Consider the following 25,404-nt stretch of genomic DNA (forward strand, 5'->3'; position numbering starts at 1 on the left):
GAGAGCCTCCAGATGTTTCTCGTTCTTTTTTTAAGCTCCTCGGGAAAAGTGAGAGTCCTCCAACTTCAGCTCCAGATATGTTCCTTCCCCGCTTCAACTACTCATCCTGCTCTCTTGTGTCTCCTTGTGGATGTCTCAGAGAAGATGAAGGTTTTCCAGAAGGCGCTGGAGCTGTTGTCGGATATCCTCGCGTTGCTAAGGGTCATCGTGTCCCCGCATGAGCTGTGGGAAGAGTGCAGCATCACTGCAAATGAACTGGCAAGTGTTTCAAATTTGTTCATATTAAAAGAGTGAGTCACAGATAATGTCAAGGTGTCTCGTTTGCTTAAATTATACTTTTGATTAAGTAATATTAAGCTTCGTATGTTCATTTTGAAAGCATTTTTGTATTATATCGCACCTCTCGGTTCACAGTACACTCAAAATAGTGCTGAATAGATTTTTCTGCAAGGCTCCAACCTTTCCTTCATTTATTTTTAATACCCTTTTGCAAAACAGTGCTCGCAGCCACTAAAACTCACTTTGAAATGTGTTGCTGCCCCCTGCTGGTTTTCTGTCAGCATTGACTTGAACAGAATAAAGGCACTTAGCAACTGAGTCTTTTTTTCCCCCCACAGAGAGAGAAGCTGCTGGAGTGTATGGAAAAGCTGGGAGACATCATGTGCCATCACTGTCACGTGGCATCATCAGAGGAATCTGACTCAACTCTGATTCACCACCGCATGTCCTACACGGGCACTTCTGTCTTCACGATTCGCCTTCTGCAAACCCTCCTACCTGTGGAGAAGGTGAGAAGGCGTATAATTAATAACGCCTGTTAATAATTAATGCATGGCTGTGTCCTGATACACATACATACCGCAGGGTGGGAAAGTTTTTACTGCAAGTCCATGGAGTTTTCATAGTAAAGCTGCTTTTATATATTTCACAGAAAAAGGGTGCACAAACTTTGCAGTGCTGTCCTTGTAAGTTTAATGCGCAAGATGAAATATTTTCAACTGGGATTGACAGCTACAGACGCCACGCCTCATTCACTTTATTATTTTTTTTTTCCCTCATAGCAGTCATTTTTTGTTTCGGTGTCATCTTGATTTCTGCATGATGTGCATGAAGTGGACATCATTAATATCCCGAGGTTGCTTATTTCCAAAGAGCAGCACATCCTGAAGTGTTCTGTGTGTTATACCACAGCAATTTGCCACCGATTACATTTTTAAATATATTAATGAATGACAAGTCGTCATTTTTTCCCATATATAGTTATATTTAATTTCGTAGAACATCCACAATACAAGGTAGTTCCTGTTATCACTTACGTTATAGATGCTGTAAACACTCATTCCCTCACCAGACTCTTTTTTCCTCTCTTTTGAAGTTAATAAGACAAAAAAATTCAGCTTGTAATGTTACGGAGAAACCAAAAAAGCGTAAAATCCTCTGTCCCGAAGACGTTCCCGTATCAGAAAACTTACTGATGGTTACAAGCAGCTGACACTGGATAAATGTTTCCTCGGCTAAGCAACAAGTCGACACAACTGTCCGAGCTGCTATTATAGAAAATGAATAGACACCTTTCGACCAATCAGTTTTAAGATTTCCACAGTGCTGTGATATAAAAACTTTTATTGATGTGGTAGACAGCTCACATCATGTCAACTTGCCAGCAACTTCCAAACAGTTGATAATGCTTGTGTGAGGGTGAAAGAGTCATATTGGGAGAAGAAAATGCATTTTCTAAATTCAGATCATTTTTAGCTCCCTTATTAATTGCACGAATGATGATCAAACGTGTAAATTCTGCTTGGGGTTGAATGGCTGGTCACGACTTGTCTGCAGCTCTTTAACCCTGGCTGTTCTGACAGCGAGAGTGGTATTTGTATAGTTGGAGAGATTTAGTATGAAGAGATGGTGGCTTTTTATGACTCGGATGTATTGCCAACTTTGATTTTTCACCCTAATTGTTTAGGAAAATTTGACAAATTGACTGTTGCTGTTGCTGGTTTTTTTTTTTGTTTGTTTTTTTTATGGTGTTGTGTGAACCGTTTTCCAGGTGATGGTAAAACAACACATCATACTCAATGCAAAAACATGCAAAAATCGTTTGCAGATATTTCACACTTTCCTGGCATTTGGCTACATCATGGTTGGTGTTAAAAGCCTTGCAGGTTCTTTCCAGTATAAGCACTTTGTATTACTTAGCAGTTGTGTTTTCACATGTTCTAGTGTGATATTGTAACTTGGCAAATATTGTTTTCAGTGCCACAGGTCAATGCTGGCTTTTATATTAATTTCACTCCTGTATCTGGATAGAGATCAAGTCATTATGTTTTTTTTTTTATGTTAATCTCTGTGATAATTGCTTAACTACTTATGTTAAATACTTAAATATAAAATATAATTTGTGTTTCCCCGCAGTGCAAGTGTACCTAAAGTGACAGTTGCCAAACTTGCATTAGATGCTGTAAGAGGGTCTAGACTTTTATTTCTCACAGTTCCCATGTGTTTCACTGTACTTACTGAATAATATACCTTAAGTGAACCTTGAATAACTGAATAATAAGTTGGGAAATCCTGTAGTCTCATTTAACTGATTATTAGTACATTACTGGCATATATTGTACTTGTATGTGTGTGTGTGTGTGTGTGTGTGTGTGTGTGTGTGCTCGTACATTAAGACCTATTTATCATTTCTCCATACAGGCAAGTGAGAACCTTCCTGAGAGCACAGTGTCTGCTGTTTTCCATCTCTGTCTGGATTTCCCCTTCGGTCTCGCATTTCCCAGCATTCACGAGTCAGCAGTGGCCTACCTGGAGCAGTCAAACTCTGAAAACCATAGCCTGTACTGCAGAGTTAGCCGAGCTGCTAACACAATGGAGGCCACGTGTTCTTTTCTAAAGGAGGTTCAGGCTGAGGTAATGCTCAGGAAAAACAACTAACACAACTGTTATAATTGCGCACTGTATCGCTCTTATTGTCCCCTTGCTGTTACAGAAGGTTGTTACAGTATACACACGCGCTATATGAGTAACATTCATAATAGTGTTTCTTCAGTAGTGCTTACTCATAGTGCTTCTATGAGTTCTGACTTAAAATTGGAAATATAATTAATTATACAAAGAATTAAACACATTGGGTGTGCTGTTATACCAAAAATAATCAGTGACAGGGTCGTGTGATTCGGCCAGACATGAAGCCAGGTTACAGTTATCATCCCAAAGACGTCCCATCTCTTCTCTAGCACTGACGAATTGTTAACATATTATAGGAAGCATGCTGTTACAAGGAAATAATCCATAATGTTGTGTGACGCAGACCAACTTAAAGCAGATTTACAATTACCACCCTAAGTGGATTGTTTACCTAAAACAGCACGTCCTGAAGTGTTTTATTCCTCTTGTATCACAGCAATTTGTCAAAGAATCATTTGTTTCTTTTGTGATATGATGTACTTTTAGAAGAAAAAGAAGGAGCTTATATTTGCCAGATATACATTACAGTACAGTGAATTTCTTTCCCAGTGTGTAAGGAAGCTGAGGTCTATCTTATCACTTTTAGCACCTACAGACAGTCGCTCTCTCACCAGCCTCTCTCACCCTCAATAAGACAAATATATACAGCTTGACATGCATGTTACGGAGAAAGTGTAAAATCCTCTGTCCTGAAGAATTTCCTGTGCTTTAACTGTAAGTGATAGAAAGCAGTGACACTGAAGACTCCTTCCATATATGCTAAATAAACATCTCGTCACAGAAAACCAGTATATAAGCAGTATAGTTCTATCTGAGAGCTTTGTTGATCTTCCAGATCTTGCCTTGATGTCCACAGTTCCCCTTCACTGCTGTTTCTTAGTGACATTTCAGACAGTGGAAATAGTGAGCTGGAAGTGCTTTGATATGTTTTTATAGCCCTCCTCTCCTTTGCATCAGTGAGCTTTGTTTTCAGATCCTCAGTCAGTTGATTAGTGGACAAGACCTAATAAATTATTTGCGTTCTAAGACTTTACAACTGGACATGGGTCCAAACCTTTGCACATGCCACAATTACTACTTCTTTCTTTTTGTTTAAGTTCATAAAATTTAAAGTAACTGAGCATTAACTTTTTTTTGCATACAAATGTATATTAGAATGTCTTATATTATAGTAGTAAAGAATAAAATGGATAAGTAGATGGTGGTAATGGACATTGCAGATATATTTCTTATTTTAGAGTGAACTTGAGCTTTGCTGTACACAAGTCACTGTGTTGTTTGGTTCTTTTAAAGAGGAGTTGCACATTTGTGAAAGCATGATTTTGATGCACTCTGCAGGGAGAAAAGAATTGGCTGGAGCTGCTGGAACTCGCTGGCCAAGCCATGGATGGCTTTCCCTACCATCAGCACCTACCGCTCATCAAGGAATTCGTCCGCATCTGCTCCTACCTGTAAGCTTTTCTCAGTATCTGTGATTATTTCAGGAATTAAAAGAGCTTTTAGCTTTTTAGTAACCGAATCAGAACATTCTACTGGCCATATAAGGTTCACTTGAAAGCTGTATGTTTTCTAAGGAGCTCTTTATGGATAAAGCTTTAAGTGTGATTGCTCTGATAGTGTATAATAACAAGTGCCATGACACACTGGTAGCACAGAATGTATTGTGTATGTGTATATTCTGTGTTTGTAGGTGGAAGTCTGCTCAGGCAAGCCCACTGCTTCAGATGGAGAGCCAGAAGATTCTTCTGAAGCTTTTATCACATCCTCTGCTGCCAGTGAAGGCTGAGACATACGCACGCACTCTGGATGTGGTCAAGGTTGTAAAAAATTATGAAATGATATGCTTCATATTGACACATGCCAAGGGAATTAGCCAGGCTAAAACAGTACAATAGCAAGAATAGCAATAATATGATTTAAAACACTATGGCTCTGATTTACTAATGTCCAAATAACAAGGAGTAATTTGCATGTGCTATCACGCAAACGCTTTAAAAAGTAATTTAAATAGAAGAATTAAAGTAGAGGGAGGAAACAATATGGAAACGTGGACAAGTCGAGATCTGAAACTAAAACTCAAGTAAATATGCATCGAGTAAAGTTAAAAATAAATGCAGGTGTAGGCATGAGTGGTATATAAATGAAAACCTTTTCACAGACTCTGTGTAAATTGGCATTGGAGGTGTGGACATGCAGTGAACATGTAATATGAAACCAACATAACCTTGCCAATCATAAATCATACATTTAAGGAACTTTTGAGTATTTGACTAAGGCATATTTTTTCATGATTAAGACTTAAAATTTAATAACTTTGGCTTCAACTTTTCAAAATAGTCTTGTTTTAATACATGCATTAATTTTTGCATAATTAATGTATTAACCAATATATATATATATATATATATATATATATATATATATATATATATATGTGTGTGTGTGTATATATATGTGTATATATGTGTGTATATATATATATATATATATATATATATATATATATATATATATATATACACACACACACACACACAGTCATGTGAAAAAATTAGGACACCCCATTAAATATTCAGTTCTTTATTAAGAAATGTCACCATGTCAATTTCTGATCTTGTTTTAATTTGCACCTCTAGATGAAAGTGATGTAATTGCATGTAAACAACAAAAAATCACTTTGTTTTCACTTATTAAACAAAAGAAATCAACAAAAATGAGTATTTCAACGGAGGAAAAAGTTAGGACACCCTGTGCCCTAATAGCTAGTGTTACCCCCTTTGGCTGAAATAACCTCAATGAGACGTTTCTTGTAGCCATCTACCAGTTTCTGACATCGACTGGAAGAAAGTTTCCCTCATTCCTCAATGCAGAATTCTTTCAGCTGTGTGATGTTTGAGGGGTTTCTTGCATGCACAGTCCATTTCAAATCACCCCACAGGATCTCAATAGGATTTAGGTCTGGGCTTTGACTTGGCCATTCCAGAGCTCTCCATTTTTTACTGTTCAGCCAGTCCTTGGTGGATTTACTGGTATGTTTTGGGTCATTGTCATGTTGCAAGTTCCACTTCCGCTTCAGCTTCAATTTTTTGACAGATGGTCTCACATGTTTCTCAAGCACCTTCTGATAGATGTGTAGATGTAGATGTAAAGCATAACACTTCCACCTCCATGTTTCACAGTTGGTATGAGGTTCTTTTGCTGAAATGCTGTATTCGGTTTATGCCAAACATGCCCTCTGTTATGCCCAAACATGCCCTCTGTTAATTAAATTTTAGACTCATCTGTCCAAAGCACATTATTCCAGAAGTCTTGTCCTTTGTCTATGTGTTCTTTGGCAAACTTCAGTCTTGCCCTCATGTGTTGCTTAGACAGCAAAGGTTTCCTCCTTGCACACCTCCCATGATAATTAAAGTTGTGCAGTCTCTTTCTGATTGTAGATTCATGCAATGGTGATTCAGTGTAGATTCAATGGTGATAGTTGTGCTTTTTAACCGTTTATTTACATTTATTCTTATGAAATGTCCACGAGTCAAGTTAGTTCCTGTTATCAGTTATGTTATAGCAGCTACAAACAGTTGTTTCCTCACCAGCATCTTTTTTAATCTCTTGAAATTAATAAGACAAAAAAGACTTGTCAAGTTACCAAGAAACCGTAAAATGCAAAGTCACAAAACTTCCCGACTTTTACAACGTGCCTTTTCTTTCTCTCTTAAATGTAAATACCAATTTAATCGTAATGAGTCTTATTAACAATTTATCAATTTAGTCTTAATAATTTTTAATTCTTTGATTATTAGACTTATATTATGTGAAGCAGCCACCATACAAGTCCATGTAAATTGTTGTTACTATAGAAACCATAACATATTAGAATGAATGTATTAATATAAACCATTAATCATTAATATAAGTCATTTGAATTGCAGATGGAACTACTGTCAGCAGTGCTGTTGTAGAAAATGATTAACACCCTTTGACTAATTTGAGAATCCAACAGCGCTGTGTGAATTGAACCAATGTTTTGTATTACGAACTACTGATGAACACTCAAATTAATACAGCGAGCTGGTTATGTTTCTTTCTCCTTTATAGGAGTGTTTGGGCATTCATAACGTGTCCAGACCAGCTTCATCCATCTGCAGCGGTGTGCATTTCCTTTTCCACCCTCGCGTCCTTTATGAAATCAGTGCCTTTGGCCTTCATGATCAAGCAAAAGAGGTGAGCTTCCTCTTCCTCAGCAGCCATTGAGAAAATGTCTAATGTCAAGATGAATGTTTGGATATGCTGACGCTTTGCTTTGTAAGGATGATAAACCTGTAATAAAGGTGCGCTTTCTCTGTAATGGCAGCGAAGGTCACACTCAATGTCATGTTTGACATTGGGAAACGACATATCAGTGCGTGTGTTATGTTGTGCCGAGCCTTGTTTGGATTAAATGGTTTGTAAGATTGACATCATAGAGCCATCAGCTTGGTTTATGTGTGATCCAAAAGGTGAATTCGGCTGCCAAGGATCTTCTTCTGTACCTGCTCAAGGGACGATTGATGATGACTGCTTTGAGTTGGAGTAGATTTAATGAATCGCTTTACCCGGTCATTCCCGTGCTGCAGGTACAAACACACACACACACACACACTAGTAATACAGAACTCACACCAAGATGATCTGAAAATCCAGAATTAGTTTTAATGTATTAACACTATGCTAGAGGCTAAAATTTAATTTGCAACGTTCTGCTTTAAACAAGTTTCTTTCATATACTCCTGCTAAAAGGGGAAAAACCACGTTCACAGTTAGTGAATATTCATAGTCCTGCCACGTCTCATTTATTTTGTTGAGGACACTCAGTAATTGGATCGTCCTGTCAATAAAGCGCAGCTGAAGTGCTCTCTCATCTCCACAAAGCATATTTATTCATCTTCATGATTTTTTGGGTGTGTTAGAGTCACGCAGGCACAGAGGATGCCCTGGGAAACAGCATCCTGCTGATAAGTGGGCTCTCGGATGAGATTGGAGGCACGGCCCATTCCGCAGCACCTCGACTCCGCGCCGTAATCAGACTGCTCTTCACCAAACAACATGTGTGAGTTCTCCTAACCGCCAAATTGGGATTCTATACAGCAGCTCAGGGAAAAAAGTAGAATAGTGATGGTTGTGGGTCTGCTGAATGCACAGCACGTTTTTATATTTATTTATTTATATATGTTTTATATTTTATATCTGTGGGTTTCCAGTCAGTTTCTGCTTTCTGATGAGCCATGTATGTCTCATGAATTGGGTACCTAATTTGATCAGTTATATAATATACAGTACGACGAGGTTCAAAACACACTTTTGGTTTTGTGGGTTTTGACACTTCAGAATGCCAGGGCTCCAAAGATATATTGACTAATTAAGAAAAATTGTTTAAAAATGAAAGTAAGGTACTTCCACCACTGACATAAAAACTATTTAATATCTAGAGACTATATCGTAACTGGGAGGAGTTTAAACCTCAGGATTCCATATGAAATGATATTGATTCTTAAGGGAATGATTCGATATTGGGCAATACCACCGAATCTGCTGTGATTCGATTTAATAGCCTCTAGTGGTGTAACGACACATCGTTGACACATTGTGACATGAGCATTCCGTTAATTATGTATGTAATGCAGTTGCACTGTTTGAACATCAGAGATCGCAATCTGCGCAACACGCAGAGCTAAAATATATAGAGAGCACACCAGTCACATGATTGCATTCTTTCATGGAGAGCCTGTGAGATCTGCACTTGTGAAGTGGCCGATACCCCAATAGCATTATACGTTATAAGGTTATGTGACCACTTTATAACCATTAAAAAGAGTTCTTCAATAGCTTTCAAATGACACCAAAGGTCACGGAAATCTGGCATTTTAGCCGACTTTGGAGCTCTGTTTTTGCTATGGAGTTCATTAAGTTTCAGTTGATCATTTTCCAACTCCCTAGGTCTGAGACTTTGTTTATCCAATCAGAAGGATTGAATAATAAGTATTTATAAATGTATTTAATTATTTTTAAGATATTTTGAACCTGTAGTACATTTTGTATACAATATTAAACTGTTTTGGAAATCTTTTTGATTTATTTAGTTTTATACAGACAAAAATGCAATTGGTTATGCATTTGGTTATGATTCAGAAATAAAAAAGCAGTCTTCTCGGTCAGAATTTTTCTTCATTCAAAATAATCTGAGAATTAAATCGAATTTGCGAAGCCAGTATTGTGAATCGAATCATGACCAGAGTTTATCGTTACACCGCTAGTAGCCTCCAATTCAATATATGAACTTTGTTCAGAATCATTCACAAATAATGTTATCATGATGTTATGGGTAAATCACCTTCCTAGCCTATTTACACATCAGTTTGAAAATATGAATTATTGTTTACATGCCAGTTGTCTGTCCTTTTTTTTGTTTTGGTATCAATTCTAATCAATTTATAATCAGTTATAATTGTTAATAATTGTTTTAAGATTGCTGAGGCGATTTATTTCAGATTTTAAATCAATGTATCGATCCAAATCCTCCGATCGTTAACTAGGCATGTGATATTGTGTGATGTGTAATTATTGATAGTATCAAGAGGGCGGCGCTTTACATTTAGATTTACACCATGTGTATTAGGCTTACATATTTCCTCGATTACTGCTTTACAGTGCACTGTGTTATGATTTTTTATTTGCATTGTGGGATTGTTCTACCTTTGTAGCTGAATAATTCCAGTCAAAACCTTCATGAACATTTAAGGGCAGCACCACCAACACTCTTTAGTAGCTTAGCTCCAGTGATACTGGTGCTAGTGTTAAGCAGCCAATCACTGTCTGAGCCTTTTTACGCCGTACAAAACATAAACGGATATCCTTCGATGTGAGCAGCGCATGGTAGCTGTATCCGGTTACTTGACAAAAAAGAGATAATGTTGTTTAACACCATTAAGAAGACCACATTCATACAGATGCTATGATTTTTGTGTCTAAGTTAATGGCTATGGTGATGTCATGAATCTATCAGTGATCAGTCTGCTCAAGTCTAATCATAACACCTCACTACCAACATTGTGTGTACTTTTTAACACTTTGTATAAGATATTTATTGTGTGAACTGCAGGTCTACAGTCTGTAATTCATGCTCTGTCTTGTAATTCATACTCTGTCTGTGTTTTAAAGGGTGAGAAGCACAGCAGCTCAACACCTGTCACCTCATCTGGCCAGTTCAGAAGACAACAGAACGTCCCGGCTTGCTGTGGACAGCTCGACTCTGTCATCACTGCCGTCTCTCTATGTTACTGACAAATGTGTGGACATCAGACTAGACGACTCCAACAAGTCTTACCTTAAGGTGAACTCAAATCAGGCTTTCATCATTCCAAAGAATACAGTGTTAAATATTTAAAAATGTTTTTATATAGCAGTTAGGTCCAGTCCACTTGTTTGTCCATGCAACGCTATATCCAGCTGTGGCTTCTTTTGGAATAATTTTTGTTGAAAAATAAGCAAAATATTTGGCCATATTTTGTCTGAAATATCAGTTATTCAATATTAATTTCTTGTTTATAGAGCTGTTGTTGTTATAAAAGCATTATCACACAAGCAAGAGCATGATTGTGAGTGTGACATTGCTTAATTATGATCCCAAACTAGTTGAATGTTGTACGTTATAAGTTTTATACCACAGCAATGTTGATTTCTCAAATCTGATTGGTCAGAAGGTGTTGATTCATTTTCTATTATGGCAGCTCTGATAGTAATTCTGGTTGCAAGGCCAAGCACAGTTTTATATTAATGTGCTTGTTGTAATAGATTATTGTTTCTGTTCATAGGGAATTGTGTGGTGGACACTCCATATAATCAGAGACTAATAATATTTTTAAAAATTTGTTACTGTTATTTAACAAATTAAAAATGTATAATTATTGATTTGGAAGTTTTCTGTTAGGACACATTTATTTAACATTCGTGGAAGGAGTCTCCAGTCTCAGCACTTTGTAGCAGCCATTAAGTTTCCGCCATGGGAAAGTCTAATGTTGGAGCACTTTGTATTTACGCTTTCAATGTAAGTTGCAAATATACTTGCGCAAAGCCGGTCCACTAGATGGCACGTCGGAGCCAAATCATCCTGTCCATCTGGTTTCCAAGTCGAACTGTAATGTTTAGCGATTTCATGCACAGTAACTTTAAACAGACTGACAAGCTTTTCTTAAAAATTTCTACTGTCAGCGTGATTGTTGTCATGATCTGCATCTCAACTCGAAAACCCTTACCCTTACATTCAAAAATTTACTAATCTAGAAATTCTAGAAAGAGTGGCACTCAAAACACTCCTTCCGTACACGAAACACCCTCACTGTAATAGTTTTAGTACTCAGTAACAGTTCAGGCTAGTATGTAAGTATGCGATTTGAGACACAATGTTAGTTTGTTTACGTAGTTGGGAACACAGTATCACATGGTGCTATACTTCCACTATTTATTTCCACTATTTATGTTGGTATCGCACCATGCCGAGGCATCATGTTAATTTCTGAGGATGTGCTCAAGCGACACGCTAAATAACTGCAGGATATGTGCGGCGACCATCTTGTGTACGTGTCGTTAACAGCAAGTATAAATCAGCCTTAACAAGCTGCTTTTTTTTTTAGCTGCTATAACACAAGTAACAACAGGAAATAACTAGATTTGTGTCTTCTGTTCCACATCATTAAATATAACTGTAAATGGATAAAAAATATGAGTACATGTCATTATTTTAATTTATAAAAAACTGTAATGTGGTAAAAAATTACATAAAAAATTACTGTTATAGGGAAAACTCAACTTTGGGTTAGTGTAACAGTAACTCCGCTTTGCATCGGGCTGCATTACATCACGCTATCGTCGATTATTTTCCTATAACAGCTCACCTAAAATTGTACAGCGCAGCACTGTTATTAATAATGTTAATAAACATTATATACAAAGATTAAAAGCTTGTGTTCATTCTGAGTGTATAGTTGCTCAAAGGAAGTTGGCTAGAATTACTGTGATGTAAAACAGTTGCTTCTTTTTCAAACCACTGCTTTGTCTTTGCATTATTTCTTATAATTATTTATTAATAGTATTTTTTTCAGGAGTAATGCTCAAACCTATGATCTTTAAAAATCAATATGAAGAGCAGAGAGATTAGTGTTTTTATAATTTAGCTGTTTTGCTACAGAGCAGAACATAGCTGTAGTTAAACACAACAGAAGGATAAAATATTTAAAAAGGTGCAGTGTAATAGCTGTGTGTGTGTGTGTGTGTGTGTGTGTTTTTGTCTGTTTGCACAGGTGGAGTGTGTGAATAAGCTGTACAGTATCTTTACCTCGGAGACGGTGGATATGGTCCTGCGCAAATCCGCAGCCGAACAGCTGGTGGTTGTTTTGCAGGGTGAGAAACGTGTCTGCTTCTTGTTCTTAGTCACACACACACATCTGCTCTCAAACACTTCATACACTGAAGTGTGTGTGCTGCGAACGCAGAAATAGTGGATTATTTCGGAATGGTGTGAAGTGGAATGGCTATAGTTAGTCATAGTTTGTCATAGTACTGCCATTAATATAAAAATCTAATCTAAAAACGAATTTTCTTGTGCTTTTTTTTATTGAACATCATGCATTTTTTTGAAGAGCATGTGTCTCATCAGCAATAATCCGATTTATAAATCACCAGTTTATTCAAGCATTCATGTAAACAGCTTACAAGGGTGTCTGATATTGAATTAAAACCTCAATCAAAAAAAGGTACAGTTTAGCGTTCTCCATTTTGTGTAGTTATCAGTTTAGCCTTTAATTAGTATTTTAATATCTTAATATTAATTCTTGTTTTGCCAGCTTCATAAAAGCAGTTTAATTTTTCTTAAATGCAGAATTAAATCAAGTCCTGCGACATGAAGTTTTATACACTGCAAGGAGATGTTTATTTAACATTTTTGGAAGGAGTCTCCAGTGCTAGCGCGTTGTAACTGTCAAAGATAAAGTGGTTTAAACTTTAACGTTTTCCTACACTGGAAAGCCCTGATAACGGACTTGACATTACAAACTGTCTTATTAACTTCAAAAGGCTGGTGAGCGAACAGTTGTTTACAGCTGTTATAACGTAAGTGATAACAGGAAGCTTGTTTCACAGAGGTTCTGTTATACTTCAACGTAACTAGAAACGGATAAAAAAGTGGAAAAATGTGCTGTTGTCAGATATAGATGTGGCTGCACAAGTCGAATGCTTTTCAGTAAATCAGGTGACGTGGACAGATTTAACTGGAGTATAAATGTTTTTGCTTCGTATTTCTTTTTTCCAGATACTACAACGCACGCTGTACTGAAGACGCAGGGACTGACGGACAAACTCGTGGCTTTGATTACAGAGAGCGTGAACAGCTGTGGAGGGGTAAAGCTCGAACGTTTTTATCCCACAATTAAAAATACGCAAAAATATCCATCAGGAAACATACGGACAAATATGAACAATTCCCTTTATGTACAAACAAAGGAACAGTATTATACACTGTAATTAAAAAAACAACAACACTATTAGGAAAGACATTTAGAAGAGATCTGACCACGGCCCAGCTTTGAGCTAAATACGTCAGTCAGACGTTTGTCAGTGTTAATTAGCTTGTGTTGTATGATGAGGGCCTCCCCAGGCCTAAAGCTGCCAGTGTTGTGGAGTGTTTTGCCCTGCTAATGAGGCTAATTACAGGGAATAATGTTTCATAATGTCTGGCAGTTACCCGTAGAGAACAATTTGATAAGCTGCCGCAGCTAGTTAACGCTTTTAAGGACTGGTACAGTATCACACATGCTGCTTATCTCTGCACTTGAACTCACCAGTGTAAGTTAAAAAAATTTTAGATAAACTGTACTGTAAATATTTTACATGCTGCTATTTATTAAAATTATATAATATTATTTTAACACAGCCGTGAATTTTCAAATCTAATTTGTCAGAAGGTATTGATTAATCTTCTATAACAGCAGTAATTACATTAATGCGCTCATTGTAATACGTTATCGTTTCTATACTAGCAGCTGATTTACAGTAACTTATATGATGGACACGCCACATAATCTAATACTATTGAAAATGGAAGGAGTCTCCACTGTCACTGTCTATCTAACAGTCTTCATGATGCTTTGCGGTTTCTCAGTAATGTAACAAGCTGCGTTTTTTTTGTGTGTGTGTGTGTGTGTGTGTGTGTGTGTGTGTGTGTGTGTGTGTGTGTGTGTGTGTGTGTTATTACCTATAAGAGAGAGTTAAAATGGGAGAGGGTGGTGATGGAAAGAAGTTTATAGCTGTTATAATGTATGTCGTAACAGGATCTAACTTGTTTCACGGATGTTCCACAATATTAAATGTAACTGTAAATGGATAAACAGTATGAAGTGGCGTTCATTATTTAATAAAAATATAATTGTTGGGAAATTGCCGTGGTATAAATGGATTAAACCACTTGAGGACATGCTGTTATAGGAAAATAATCAACTTTGGGGTTGTAAGAGTAACTCTGCTTCTTATCAGGCCACATGAACATGTTAATTCAAGCATTATTTTGTTGCCAATTTATTTTTAGTCATGGACAAAGTAAACGCTGATTCATATGGAACATTTAAACAAACATTAACTGATACAGGTGTTAGTTTGTTAATACTGCTTATGGAGTATTGATTTTGATTGAATTTCACACTTTCAGTTCACAAAAGGTTTTAAACAAGCTACAGTAATAATCTCAGCAATAAAGTTCAGCAATCTATAAACGTCACTGTGTTTTTTTTTTCTTTCGTCCTCTAGTCTGTCGAGTGTCTGTCCGAGCCGAGCATTACGATGCTGAGGAAGTTAGTATATGCAGATCCGTCTCTGCGTCACACACTGGCTCAGCAACCGGCTTTCCTCCTCACTCTGCTCCAAGGTACAGACTGCACTGTGCTTTACTCCTCCAGCAGCTCAGAGGAGATAAGACTGAGCAGCACAATTCACTGATAGCTCATCACTTTTCAAGTACTAGAAAGATCCAAAGCAGAAAGTTTCTATGATTTTTTTTTTCTCCAATTAACCACTTTCAAACGAAAAAGTCAACTATACGTACAGGAACAAGAACCACCTCCTCCATTTTTTAAACATTTATTTATTCAATTTTTAATGTGCGTTCTTATAAAGTAATATGGTATGCCCAGGGTTAATACAGTTAATAAATTATATAACAGTATTTTCTTAAACTGAAATAATTCGAAATTTAAAAGTAAGAAAAATACAAATAAATGAATTTACTAAATTTACTAAAGACTAAATTCAAATTAAAAAGCAGACATGGTATAATTTCTGTTTTTGTTTTTCTTTGATGTTTTTAAATATACCATAAATCATTTTTTACTACAAATACATAGAGCCATGAAGTGTTGAAGTGTTGAAAGCCGAGTTATAACACTACGAACACGAGAAATTTCGGCTTATACTGATTTATGAAAATGGTCAGGTGCCTTCACTGGCCTGTTTTTCTTTGTAATGAGCTCTAATGAGCTTTAAGGCTCTGGAGTAAGCATTGTTAGCATTTTTGGCTTCATCCCCTTCTTCTTCCTCTTCCATCTTTGAAAAGCACTGCCAATGTTTATTCTGGTTTTGTAAAGGTAATTGTCGTTAAGTATTTTGAAAGCACTGTGTGATCTTTTGCTCTTAGTAGATTAATCTGGCTGTGCTGGCTACTTACTGGTTTCAGCCATAATTTTTCTTTCTGAACAGACTAGAGAAGGGGCGGAGTCAGGCGGCATTGTGGGGTGTCTGTAAAATGAGTGACAGGATGACAAGCAGGCCGTCACGACCCACAGTTTTCCACACATTTGTTCTCAGCCACATAATACACTTGTGCTGAAGCAAGGCTTAAACGATCATTTTTTTGATCATGTTTTGCATACGTTCCGGGTTATTTGTAATAGTAAGAAATAATAATAATAAAAATAAAATAAACAATTATTGCACCTTTTAATGAAAAAATGTTATGCAGTGTGTATGCATTCTTAATTAAAAATCAGCCACAAGAAACATCTCCACAACTTTTCACAACTAAGATAATTCTGTTATTTGTGAAATCGTGAGTTTGAATCACAGCGATGAGCACTGCATGAGCAGCAGTTGGAAAAGATGCTCTTGGCTGGCTTCAGGTGTCTCGGAAGATTGGTAGCTGTCTTATGATAGGGTAGACCTATCTGGTGGGTGGGAATTGGCTAAGACTGAATTAGAGAGAAAATCAGGGGGCTGAGGGAATTAAATAAGTAATTAAAAAAGTAAACAAAAGAAACTCAAGTGAACCCTGCATGATCTAAAAAAAAAAAAAATCATAATTTAAGCGTGATAACACAATTACACTTTATTCCCAGCTCTAATTTTTGCTGTTGAGTCCACTCACAGGGAGAATGTAAATTTACTCCATCATAACTTGTCTAATTGCCATTTTCTCAGCCTCCCTGCTGATGAAGGCCAACCAGAGAGACGTGACTGAAGCCGCAGCACTGATGTGTTTCCTGCTTTTTGATGAGATTGCCACAGTGGATGTGTGGTACGTACAAATGTCAAGGGATTTCAAGGGATTATTTTGTGTTTCCATCAACTCAACACACCAGTAAATATAACTATTAATGGATAGAGAGAATGATGTGATGATTTTTAATTAATATAATTGGTTATCGTGGGCAAATTGCTGTGGTATAAGAGGAATAATACACTTCAGGAAGTTTTTTCTTACTTAACCAGTCAGTTTTATCCACAGAAAAACTTTTAAACAGCGAACACTGACACATTTATTATGTTATTTCTTTCTGCCATTGTCAGTTTCTCACAAAGACACACACAGAAAATGCATAAGTCAGCAAACTCCACTATAGTGAGCCTCAGAAGTAATTTGGCAGTGACTTTGTTTTTTGTTTTTTTGTCTTTTTTAAGTCTAAAAGTGTCCCACTCGGCTTAGCTGAGTTTATAGATGTCCGTATTAGTCCCCTAGATAGGCGACTACTGAGTGTGTACTACTGAGCCGGTGTTCGTGCAGCACGTCCTCCCGGGAAGTAAATCTGCCCCATAGATTTGCAGAGATTTTCTTATTTTAAAGCTGTTTTTATGATACATGCCAACACATTTGACTCAACGTTGCCTTAAATTGCTTACATTCTAAATATTCTATAAATATTTTTTTAATTTTGGAAATTTATACTAATAATCCAAAGCCTTATCATGTGAGTGCTGGTTATTTTGTGCATGTTTTTATTATTACTATTATTATTATTGTTATTATTACAAATGAGTTTAATATTTGTTATGTGTTTGTCATGTATTTGTCATCAGCACCGGAAAAGCTGACAAAGATACAGCCATCACTCCGTTCTCTCTGCCGGTCTGCGTTATCAGAAGGTAAGTGCGCTGGATTTCTTTTAAAAACAGGATAAAAAGAACGACATTTCGTTAAAATGATGAACAAATTTGGTTCACACGAAATGCCGTAAACACACTGATCACTAAAGAAGAATTTCTTTGCTTTTATACAAATTGGCATTTAAGTGAAGCCAAATCTAATTTAAACACAGAATTGTTCAAGCTTCTGCAAAGATGGCAAGTTTATTTACAAAGCACAGATCAAATGACTGATTGGGACGCCGTTCACTGATTGCACTATACCTTATGTACAGGAATAATCTTTCCAGCATAAGATTTGCAAAATATGATAATAAATAGTAATAATAATAACTTTAAATGATGCCATTTATATACATAATTGTGCTTTTTGAAAGTGAAGATTAAGGTGTGGAAAGATCTAGATCTTTGCAGAGAAAACAAAAGGCCACTTCTGTTGTGTTTAACTCTTGTAACTTTGACGAAGCCCCAACTTGATGGATTTAGTTCCTTCATCCGTCTCTGAATGTCCGATAGGCTACATTGCAAAATGAGTTTTCAAATCATCTAGTCCAATAATTTTCAAATCATCTAGTCCAATAATTTTTAAATCATCTAGTCCAGGTTTCAGAATCATTTCTGTAATTGTGCTACTTGTGGCATAGAGATCTCCTCTTCTTCCTTTTCCACCTGTAGAGCATAGCGAAGAAGTTTCCCTTTTAGCGTAGTCATAAAATGTCATTTTGTTTTGTGCAGGTATAATCTACCGTTTCGCGCTGCGTCTCACCACGCGGTGAGTCCCAACTGCATCGTTCTGCCTCTTTATACTGATCTGATGGAGCTGAGAGCTGCCAAGGAGGCACTGAGCTTCAGCTGGAACAGAGCCTGGCACTGCGGCACCGACACTCTGCTCACACGCAGGAGAGACAACGCCACTCACACACCTGAGTAAGACACTGCTCACTCTGGCTATCGGTGGCTAGAAGGTTGCACGAGGTCAGTTTATCATAGTTGTGGGCGTAGCAGTGACACCTGACGTGGTGATGTGTGCAGTGGTAGACGAGTGGATCAGATGCAGCAGTGTTCTTAGCTTGTTATACATGGTGTGCTTTTGCTTCTTTATTTACACCTACCTTGTTTTTGCACCTTATAGGTGTAGGTAGAGGCTGTAGCTAATTTGTTCATACACGGTGTGCTGTATTCAGATTTGGGTTAACGCATAGTGAAGATTTAATACCAAAACTGCACACATTGGTATGCAAACCTCATACATAACTACAGACTTGCATGATATTCAGAGACTTGCGCATGCAAAGAGAATCATGTGCATAACTAACTATTGGCTTCATATATAAATAAAGGAAATTATTAGATATGCTGCTGAATAATGAGGGTGGAAGCCATGTTGTTAATTTGAACCAGATGTGCGGTGATTAATGTGATAATTACAACTAGGAATAGTCCTGCAGAAATATATTGACAACATACTAGACTCCTATTACAATTCAATACTTGCCATCTTCTCATTCATACATGTAACATCATGTTAGTCTTTAGAGTTGACAGCAAAGGAAAAACTTCCTAAGTCTGCATTTTCAATCCATGATTTTTCAGTTCTAAATGAGAGCGTGTTTAAAGACGGTGGTTTAGATGCTGTTGAAGAATCTCGTCTCGGATCTACTCAAGAAAAATTGGGCAATTCTGAAGGCGTGAACTACATGCAGATCTTTTGCACAATCTGAATGGGCCGTCCAGAAAATCATCACTTTCTTATCAAAGCACTGAAGCTGACCAAAGGAATTTTTTGCTAAAGTAACACGACTACCATAAGAACACAATACAATACAACATACTATTAAATACAACAAATTACAACATAAATAAATTCTAGATTACAAAAAGACTGCTCTTTTCTACTAGAGAGAAAACTAAGCAAGTCATACAGTTGGGAAAGTAATATGATTGCTTTTTATTTCCCAAGCTCCTCACTTTGTCCACGTCCTCGCTCTTCTACAGGTTTCATGCTGATCTGGTGATGTCAGAGTCTCAGGTCATGTCAGTGCGAGTGTGTGATGTGAGAGCAGGGCTTCAAGAGTGTGTTAATGCGATTCGGTCAGCCGGCTCACACACCGGGGTGACCTTCGCTCTGACCAGAATACACCTTTATCTCCTGACTGATCAGTTAGCCCTTAAACACAACGCACACTCCGCCAAGAGCACACTGCAGAAACTCAGCTGGCATGGAGCTGTGGAGAGGTACACATGTAATCGCATACACACTCAGTTTAGAGATCCGCTTTCATTTTGGGTTTTCTGTTAAACCCCTTCTGCATGGTATGTTTTCCCATCAATGTACAGATTTCTCCAGGTGAAACCTGCTTGCCCTGAGGATGAAATGCTGCTAACGGATGTCATATCGTTCCTGAACACTTTCTTCAAGCAACATCAATCTGATTCTGATGATCAAGATCTGAAATGGCTCCTAGAATTACTCCTGAAACAGGTAACTGGTAAAACTCCAATTCCTGAGATAATGTGAGGTGGGAGGAAGCGACTGATGAATTTTGTGTGTGTTTTGTAGGACACACACGTCCTGCTGGACCTACTGCTAGACGTGAAGACACACAAAGACTCTCAGAGACACACCGCGATTCAACACTGCGGACATCAACTGCAGAGAGAGCTGACCTCGCTGTTCAACACACTGCTGCTGCGTCTCACACACACCTCCGACAGGTCCCACATACACACACACATTCAGGATCTGAGCTCTCTGTCTCTCTCTCTCTCTCTCTCCCCCTCCTTTGTTCAATATCTGATCTCACTCTTTTTTTCATTTAGGCTCTCTCTGTCTGTCTCTCTCTATCTGAACACTTACTTTCACTATCATTTGTTTAGAATCTGATCTATCTTTGCTTTCATTCAAGATTTTATCTCTTTTTCCATCATTCAAGATCTGACTTCTCTTGTCTTCATTCAGGATTTGATTTCTCTCTCTTTCCTTCTCTCTCTTTCTCTCTCTCTCTTCCATTCAGGACCTGATCTCTGTCTTTCCTTCATTCAGGATATGAAATCTCTTCTGCATTCAGCATTTGACCTCCCTCTCTCTCCCTCCCTCATGCAGGATGTGTATGCTCCTCTCCGGGCCGTTAGCATCGGAGTTTGCCGTCCGTCTGCTGCAGTGTCTCCGTGTTTCAGATGCCCCACGTTTTTACGGCCTCCCCTCTCTGGAGCGTTCTCTACGCAGCATGACACACACCACCGCTCTGCCCGGCTGGAGCACTCACACAAGCAGCATGGAGCCACACACACTCTGCCAGAAATACCTTAGCGGCCTACTTGAGGTACACACACCACAAACCGCACATGTGCATACATTAATAAATTATAGAGATGGGGGAGGGGCTTTACTTCTGTTTTTTTTCCCCAGGTAATTTCCTCTTTCTATGTGGAGTGGGGAGGGAATGCCATGTCCTTTATGGGAAAAGGAGTGACCAAGAATGCAGTGATCTCTCTGCTTCATCTGTCCCATGAGATGATGTCTGAGAGCAAGGAGAAGGTATTGAAATTTCTGGGCATTTAATTTACACTTAAGTTGGCTGACACAAACATTAACACACAACTTTACTAAAAGATTGACAAATGAGCCCCAATGAGAGAGTGTTATACGAACAGGATAGTCAAACATCGTTCCATTTCATACAGGAGTTTTTCACACGGCTAAACGCTGTATTAATTAACACATTTTTGAGTAATAAGGAAGGCCTGAGGAGAATGAGTTAGTTTTTGATGAATAATGAATTACAAACCGTTCTTGGCAGCAGTCTCAGACATTTGGATCCTGCTGTATGTATATTTAGAGAATGTAGAGTCTAGAGTTTTGTGTGTGTTTGTGTGTGTTTGTGTGTGTTTTCTCTAGGACTGGATGTCTCTCTGGTCTCTTGGGCCTGAACAGAGTGCTGATGATCCGTGTTCAGCTCAGTTTGGCCTCGCTTGGTTAATCCCACTGTGGGTGGATCGTGACCCAGAGGTGAGACACACAAACACTCTAAAGCATGCATCTTTATATTAGGCATACACATTTATATTCATACATCTCAGCCAAATGTACAAACTCGTTTTGCGAAATAAAAAAATAAAAGGGCAGTTGGCTGAGATATGAATATAAATGTACACTGAGTAGCCAGATTATTAGGCACACCTACCATGTACTTAAACACATTACATACACATGGGTGACGAATTAAAGGAAAAAACACCACCTTCCTGGTGATGTCACTTTCCATTCTGTAACAGTAGTAGTGGTGAGAATGATGTAATACAGGATGCACATACACACGCACATAAAGTCAGTTAGCAAGGCGTGTGTAGATGATCTTGTTGAGTAAACAGGAAAGTTTTAAGCTGAGCTTTGATAATCAATGAAGAGCATAACGAGCACAAAGCATTGCCAGTTTAAATGTTTGCCAAGCCTAACTGTGTGTGTGTGTGTGTTTGTGTGTGTGTACACTCAGGTGCGCTGTGCCAGCCTGGCGCTGGGCGCGGCTCTCTCTACGTTAGAAAGCGGCTGTGTGATGTTGTCGAATAGCTGCCAGAACATCTCAGGCGGTTTGTGGGCGACGCTGCTCAACATCCTGCTGGAGAGACAGGAGTGCAGCATGGTGCGCCGAGAGGTGGGCGCACACACACGCGCATACACACACAAACAGAGTGCAGAGCTTTTGTTTTGGATTTCTAAAATGTCAGCAAACAGAATGTAAGAGGTTACGCATTTCTCAACAGCTGCTGCTCCGTTGAATATTCTGTATAGAAGCGGCAAGGTGCTGTCATCAAAAGAGCACCAGCCACACACACACACACACACACACACACACACGGTGTTGTCCATTCTGAAGTGATCATAACTACACACTCCACAGCTCTCAAGGTCAACAACACACATATATAATCATTCTGTAAAGTTGCACAATGACTGAAATCCTCCTTATTGCCACACAGTACACTATTCTCAGTCTGTGTAATCATCTCATCATTAGGATAAATAAATGAACCCCCTGTAGAGTGTGTATGTAAGGAATAAAACACGACAGGGCATGCTGTTATAGGAAAATAATTATAATTAAAATAATTATTTTCTTATAACCGCATATCTCATCTTGTTTTATTCCTCTTATACCACATCGGTTTGCCAACATTAACATTTTTTTACAACTTACATTATAACAGCTATAAACTGTTGTTCCTTAACCAGCTTCTCTTTTTTCTGCACTGAATAAACCAAAAAAAAAAAAAAAAAAAAACACACACCGCTTGTTACATTACCAAGAAACTGGAAATCTATCTATAGAAGTCCTCTATCCTGAAGACTCTCCCAGGATGGAAAATTTACTGACCGTTACAAAGACTCCTTCCATAAATGTTAAATAATTGTCTCCTATCAGAAGACGTTTTTCTTTGTTAAATAATACAAATGTTTTTCTTAATCTGTTTATTATTAGCCTTAGATTACGTACAGTTGTTACTATAGACATGATAATGTATTAGAAGGAGCACATTAATATAAACCTGGGATTTTATTTCATGCTGGCACTACGTTCAGAGCTATGGAAAATTAATCAACATTTTCTGGACAAACAGAGTCAAGAATTTTATAGAGCTCCGGTTTGTTACTGGTGCTGTACGTAGAGATTAGATTTAAGAAAATGTAACTTCTTGCCATCTTGCCGCTTATGGAGTATATAAAGGGTTTTAAGATGATATGAAAGGTTTAAAGTTATAATACAATAATGTATTATAATATTGTAATGGAACACACACACACATATGTATGTGTGTGTGTATATATATATATATATATAAGGAATATATTAGGGTGCTAAAATTAGGGATCGCAGCTAGCTTATAATTTCTGACCAGATATAAAGTTAACACTTTTTATTGTTTTTCTCTTTTTTTTTTAACCACCGCTACTAATAATTCTTTTTAAAATTTTTAAAAATGTAATAATCTCTAATAATTTCTTGCCATTTTTCCTTTGCACTCAAACCTTGTTTATATGAAGAACACCAGCACACGCTGTGCCATGAGGACGCCTTACCTGCTACAGAGCATCATTTGACTTCACACTTGTTTTTGGATTTCTTTTTGCAAACACTGACAGTTTTTGCAGCAAGATGGCAGCATTGCTGACTGGAGTGTTTTCTTTCCCCCCTCTCTACTTAGGCAGCGTTTCTTTTACAAAACCTGCTTGTGATGCCGATGCCTGCCAACACAGAGGAGGCCAAAGACTGCTTCTGGCAGGTATGAGAACAGAGGAAGGCTGGAAATAAACAAAAGTTCCTCGGAAACGTAAGAAAAGTTTAGGCAACACTGTAAGTGGATTTTATCACCGTCTCACGCCGAGTGGGTTTCCACTGCAGTGATTTCCAAAAGCTAAAAAACTCAAATGGTCATTTCTACTGACTCTTGTGTCATCTGCTTTTCAAAACAGCTCCAGCTGAACACACAGTAATCATCTATATCCAAACCCGCATGCTGTTCTATTATGTATAAATTACTGAACTAAATCTTTTACTTCAATTAAATATTAAATATATAACAATCTAAATATTCTAGTTTATTTATTTAGTTTAATTGGAATCTTTCTCTCTTAGCCTGTCTCACGCAGTCTATCTCTCTATGTCTGTCTGTCTGTTTCTCTCCATCTCTCTCTCTCTCTCTGTCTTTTTCCATCTTTCTCACTGTTGCTGTTTTCTGTCTGACTGTCTCTCCCTCTGCATCTCTCTTTCTCTGTCTCACACTCTGTCCATCTTTCTTTCTGTTTGTCTCTCACTCTCTCCATCTCTCTTTCTGTCTGTCTCTCACTCACTCTGCCTCTCTTTTGCTCTGTCTCTCACTGTATGGCATCTCTCTGTCTCTCACTCGCTCCTCTCCTTCTCGCTGTTTCTCACTCTCTATCTTTCTTTCTCTCTGTCTCTCATTCTGTCCTGTCTTTCTGTCTCTCTCACTCTCTCCATCTCTCTTTCTCTCTGTCTCTCACTCACTCTGCCTCTCTTTTGCTCTGTCTCTCACTGTATGGCATCTCTCTGTCTCTCACTCGCTCCTCTCCTTCTCGCTGTTTCTCACTCTCTATCTCTCTTTCTCTCTGTCTCTCATTCTGTCCTGTCTTTCTGTCTCTCACTCTCTCCATCTCTCTTTCTGTCTGTCTCTCACTCACTCTGCCTCTCTTTTGCTCTGTCTCTCACGGTATGGCATCTCTCTGTCTCTCACTCGCTCCTCTCCTTCTCGCTGTTTCTCACTCTCTATCTCTCTTTCTCTCTGTCTCTCATTCTGTCCTGTCTTTCTGTCTCTCTCACTCTCTCCATCTCTCTTTCTGTCTGTCTCTCACTCACTCTGCCTCTCTTTTGCTCTGTCTCTCACTGTATGGCATCTCTCTGTCTCTCACTCGCTCCTCTCCTTCTCGCTGTTTCTCACTCTCTATCTCTCTTTCTCTCTGTCTCTCATTCTGTCCTGTCTTTCTGTCTCTCTCACTCTCTCCATCTCTCTTTCTGTCTGTCTTTCACTCACTCTGCCTCTCTTTTGCTCTGTCTCTCACGGTATGGCATCTCTCTGTCTCTCACTCGCTCCTCTCCTTCTCGCTGTTTCTCACTCTCTATCTTTCTTTCTCTCTGTCTCTCATTCTGTCCTGTCTTTCTGTCTCTCACTCTCTCCATCTCTCTTTCTGTCTGTCTCTCACTCACTCTGCCTCTCTTTTGCTCTGTCTCTCACGGTATGGCATCTCTCTGTCTCTCACTCGCTCCTCTCCTTCTCGCTGTTTCTCACTCTCTATCTCTCTTTCTCTCTGTCTCTCATTCTGTCCTGTCTTTCTGTCTCTCTCACTCTCTCCATCTCTCTTTCTGTCTGTCTCTCACTCACTCTGCCTCTCTTTTGCTCTGTCTCTCACGGTATGGCATCTCTCTGTCTCTCATTCGCTCCTCTCCTTCTCGCTGTTTCTCACTCTCTATCTCTCTTTCTCTCTGTCTCTCA

The 25,404-nt window shown here is 38.2% G+C and overlaps 1 protein-coding gene across 1 annotated transcript in view; it reads left to right on the top strand.

Moving 5' to 3' along the window:
- rttn (rotatin) overlaps positions 1–25,404 on the top strand; it is a 62,648-nt gene that overhangs the window by 12,158 nt on the left and 25,086 nt on the right. The window contains exons 10-32 of the mRNA XM_034298235.2: positions 140–258; positions 618–788; positions 2,701–2,913; positions 4,309–4,421; positions 4,661–4,787; positions 7,063–7,188; positions 7,464–7,580; positions 7,914–8,053; positions 10,162–10,333; positions 12,300–12,399; positions 13,307–13,395; positions 14,797–14,914; positions 16,459–16,555; positions 17,335–17,400; positions 18,136–18,327; positions 19,396–19,635; positions 19,738–19,882; positions 19,961–20,115; positions 20,504–20,723; positions 20,810–20,938; positions 21,299–21,409; positions 21,894–22,052; positions 23,602–23,679. Coding sequence (XP_034154126.2) covers positions 140–258; positions 618–788; positions 2,701–2,913; positions 4,309–4,421; positions 4,661–4,787; positions 7,063–7,188; positions 7,464–7,580; positions 7,914–8,053; positions 10,162–10,333; positions 12,300–12,399; positions 13,307–13,395; positions 14,797–14,914; positions 16,459–16,555; positions 17,335–17,400; positions 18,136–18,327; positions 19,396–19,635; positions 19,738–19,882; positions 19,961–20,115; positions 20,504–20,723; positions 20,810–20,938; positions 21,299–21,409; positions 21,894–22,052; positions 23,602–23,679 — 3,197 coding nt within the window. The remainder of the gene's footprint in view (positions 1–139; positions 259–617; positions 789–2,700; positions 2,914–4,308; positions 4,422–4,660; positions 4,788–7,062; positions 7,189–7,463; positions 7,581–7,913; positions 8,054–10,161; positions 10,334–12,299; positions 12,400–13,306; positions 13,396–14,796; positions 14,915–16,458; positions 16,556–17,334; positions 17,401–18,135; positions 18,328–19,395; positions 19,636–19,737; positions 19,883–19,960; positions 20,116–20,503; positions 20,724–20,809; positions 20,939–21,298; positions 21,410–21,893; positions 22,053–23,601; positions 23,680–25,404) is intronic.

This window comes from Pangasianodon hypophthalmus, chromosome 22 (genome assembly GCF_027358585.1).
Source record: "Pangasianodon hypophthalmus isolate fPanHyp1 chromosome 22, fPanHyp1.pri, whole genome shotgun sequence".
NCBI classification, from domain to species: Eukaryota; Metazoa; Chordata; class Actinopteri; order Siluriformes; family Pangasiidae; genus Pangasianodon; species Pangasianodon hypophthalmus.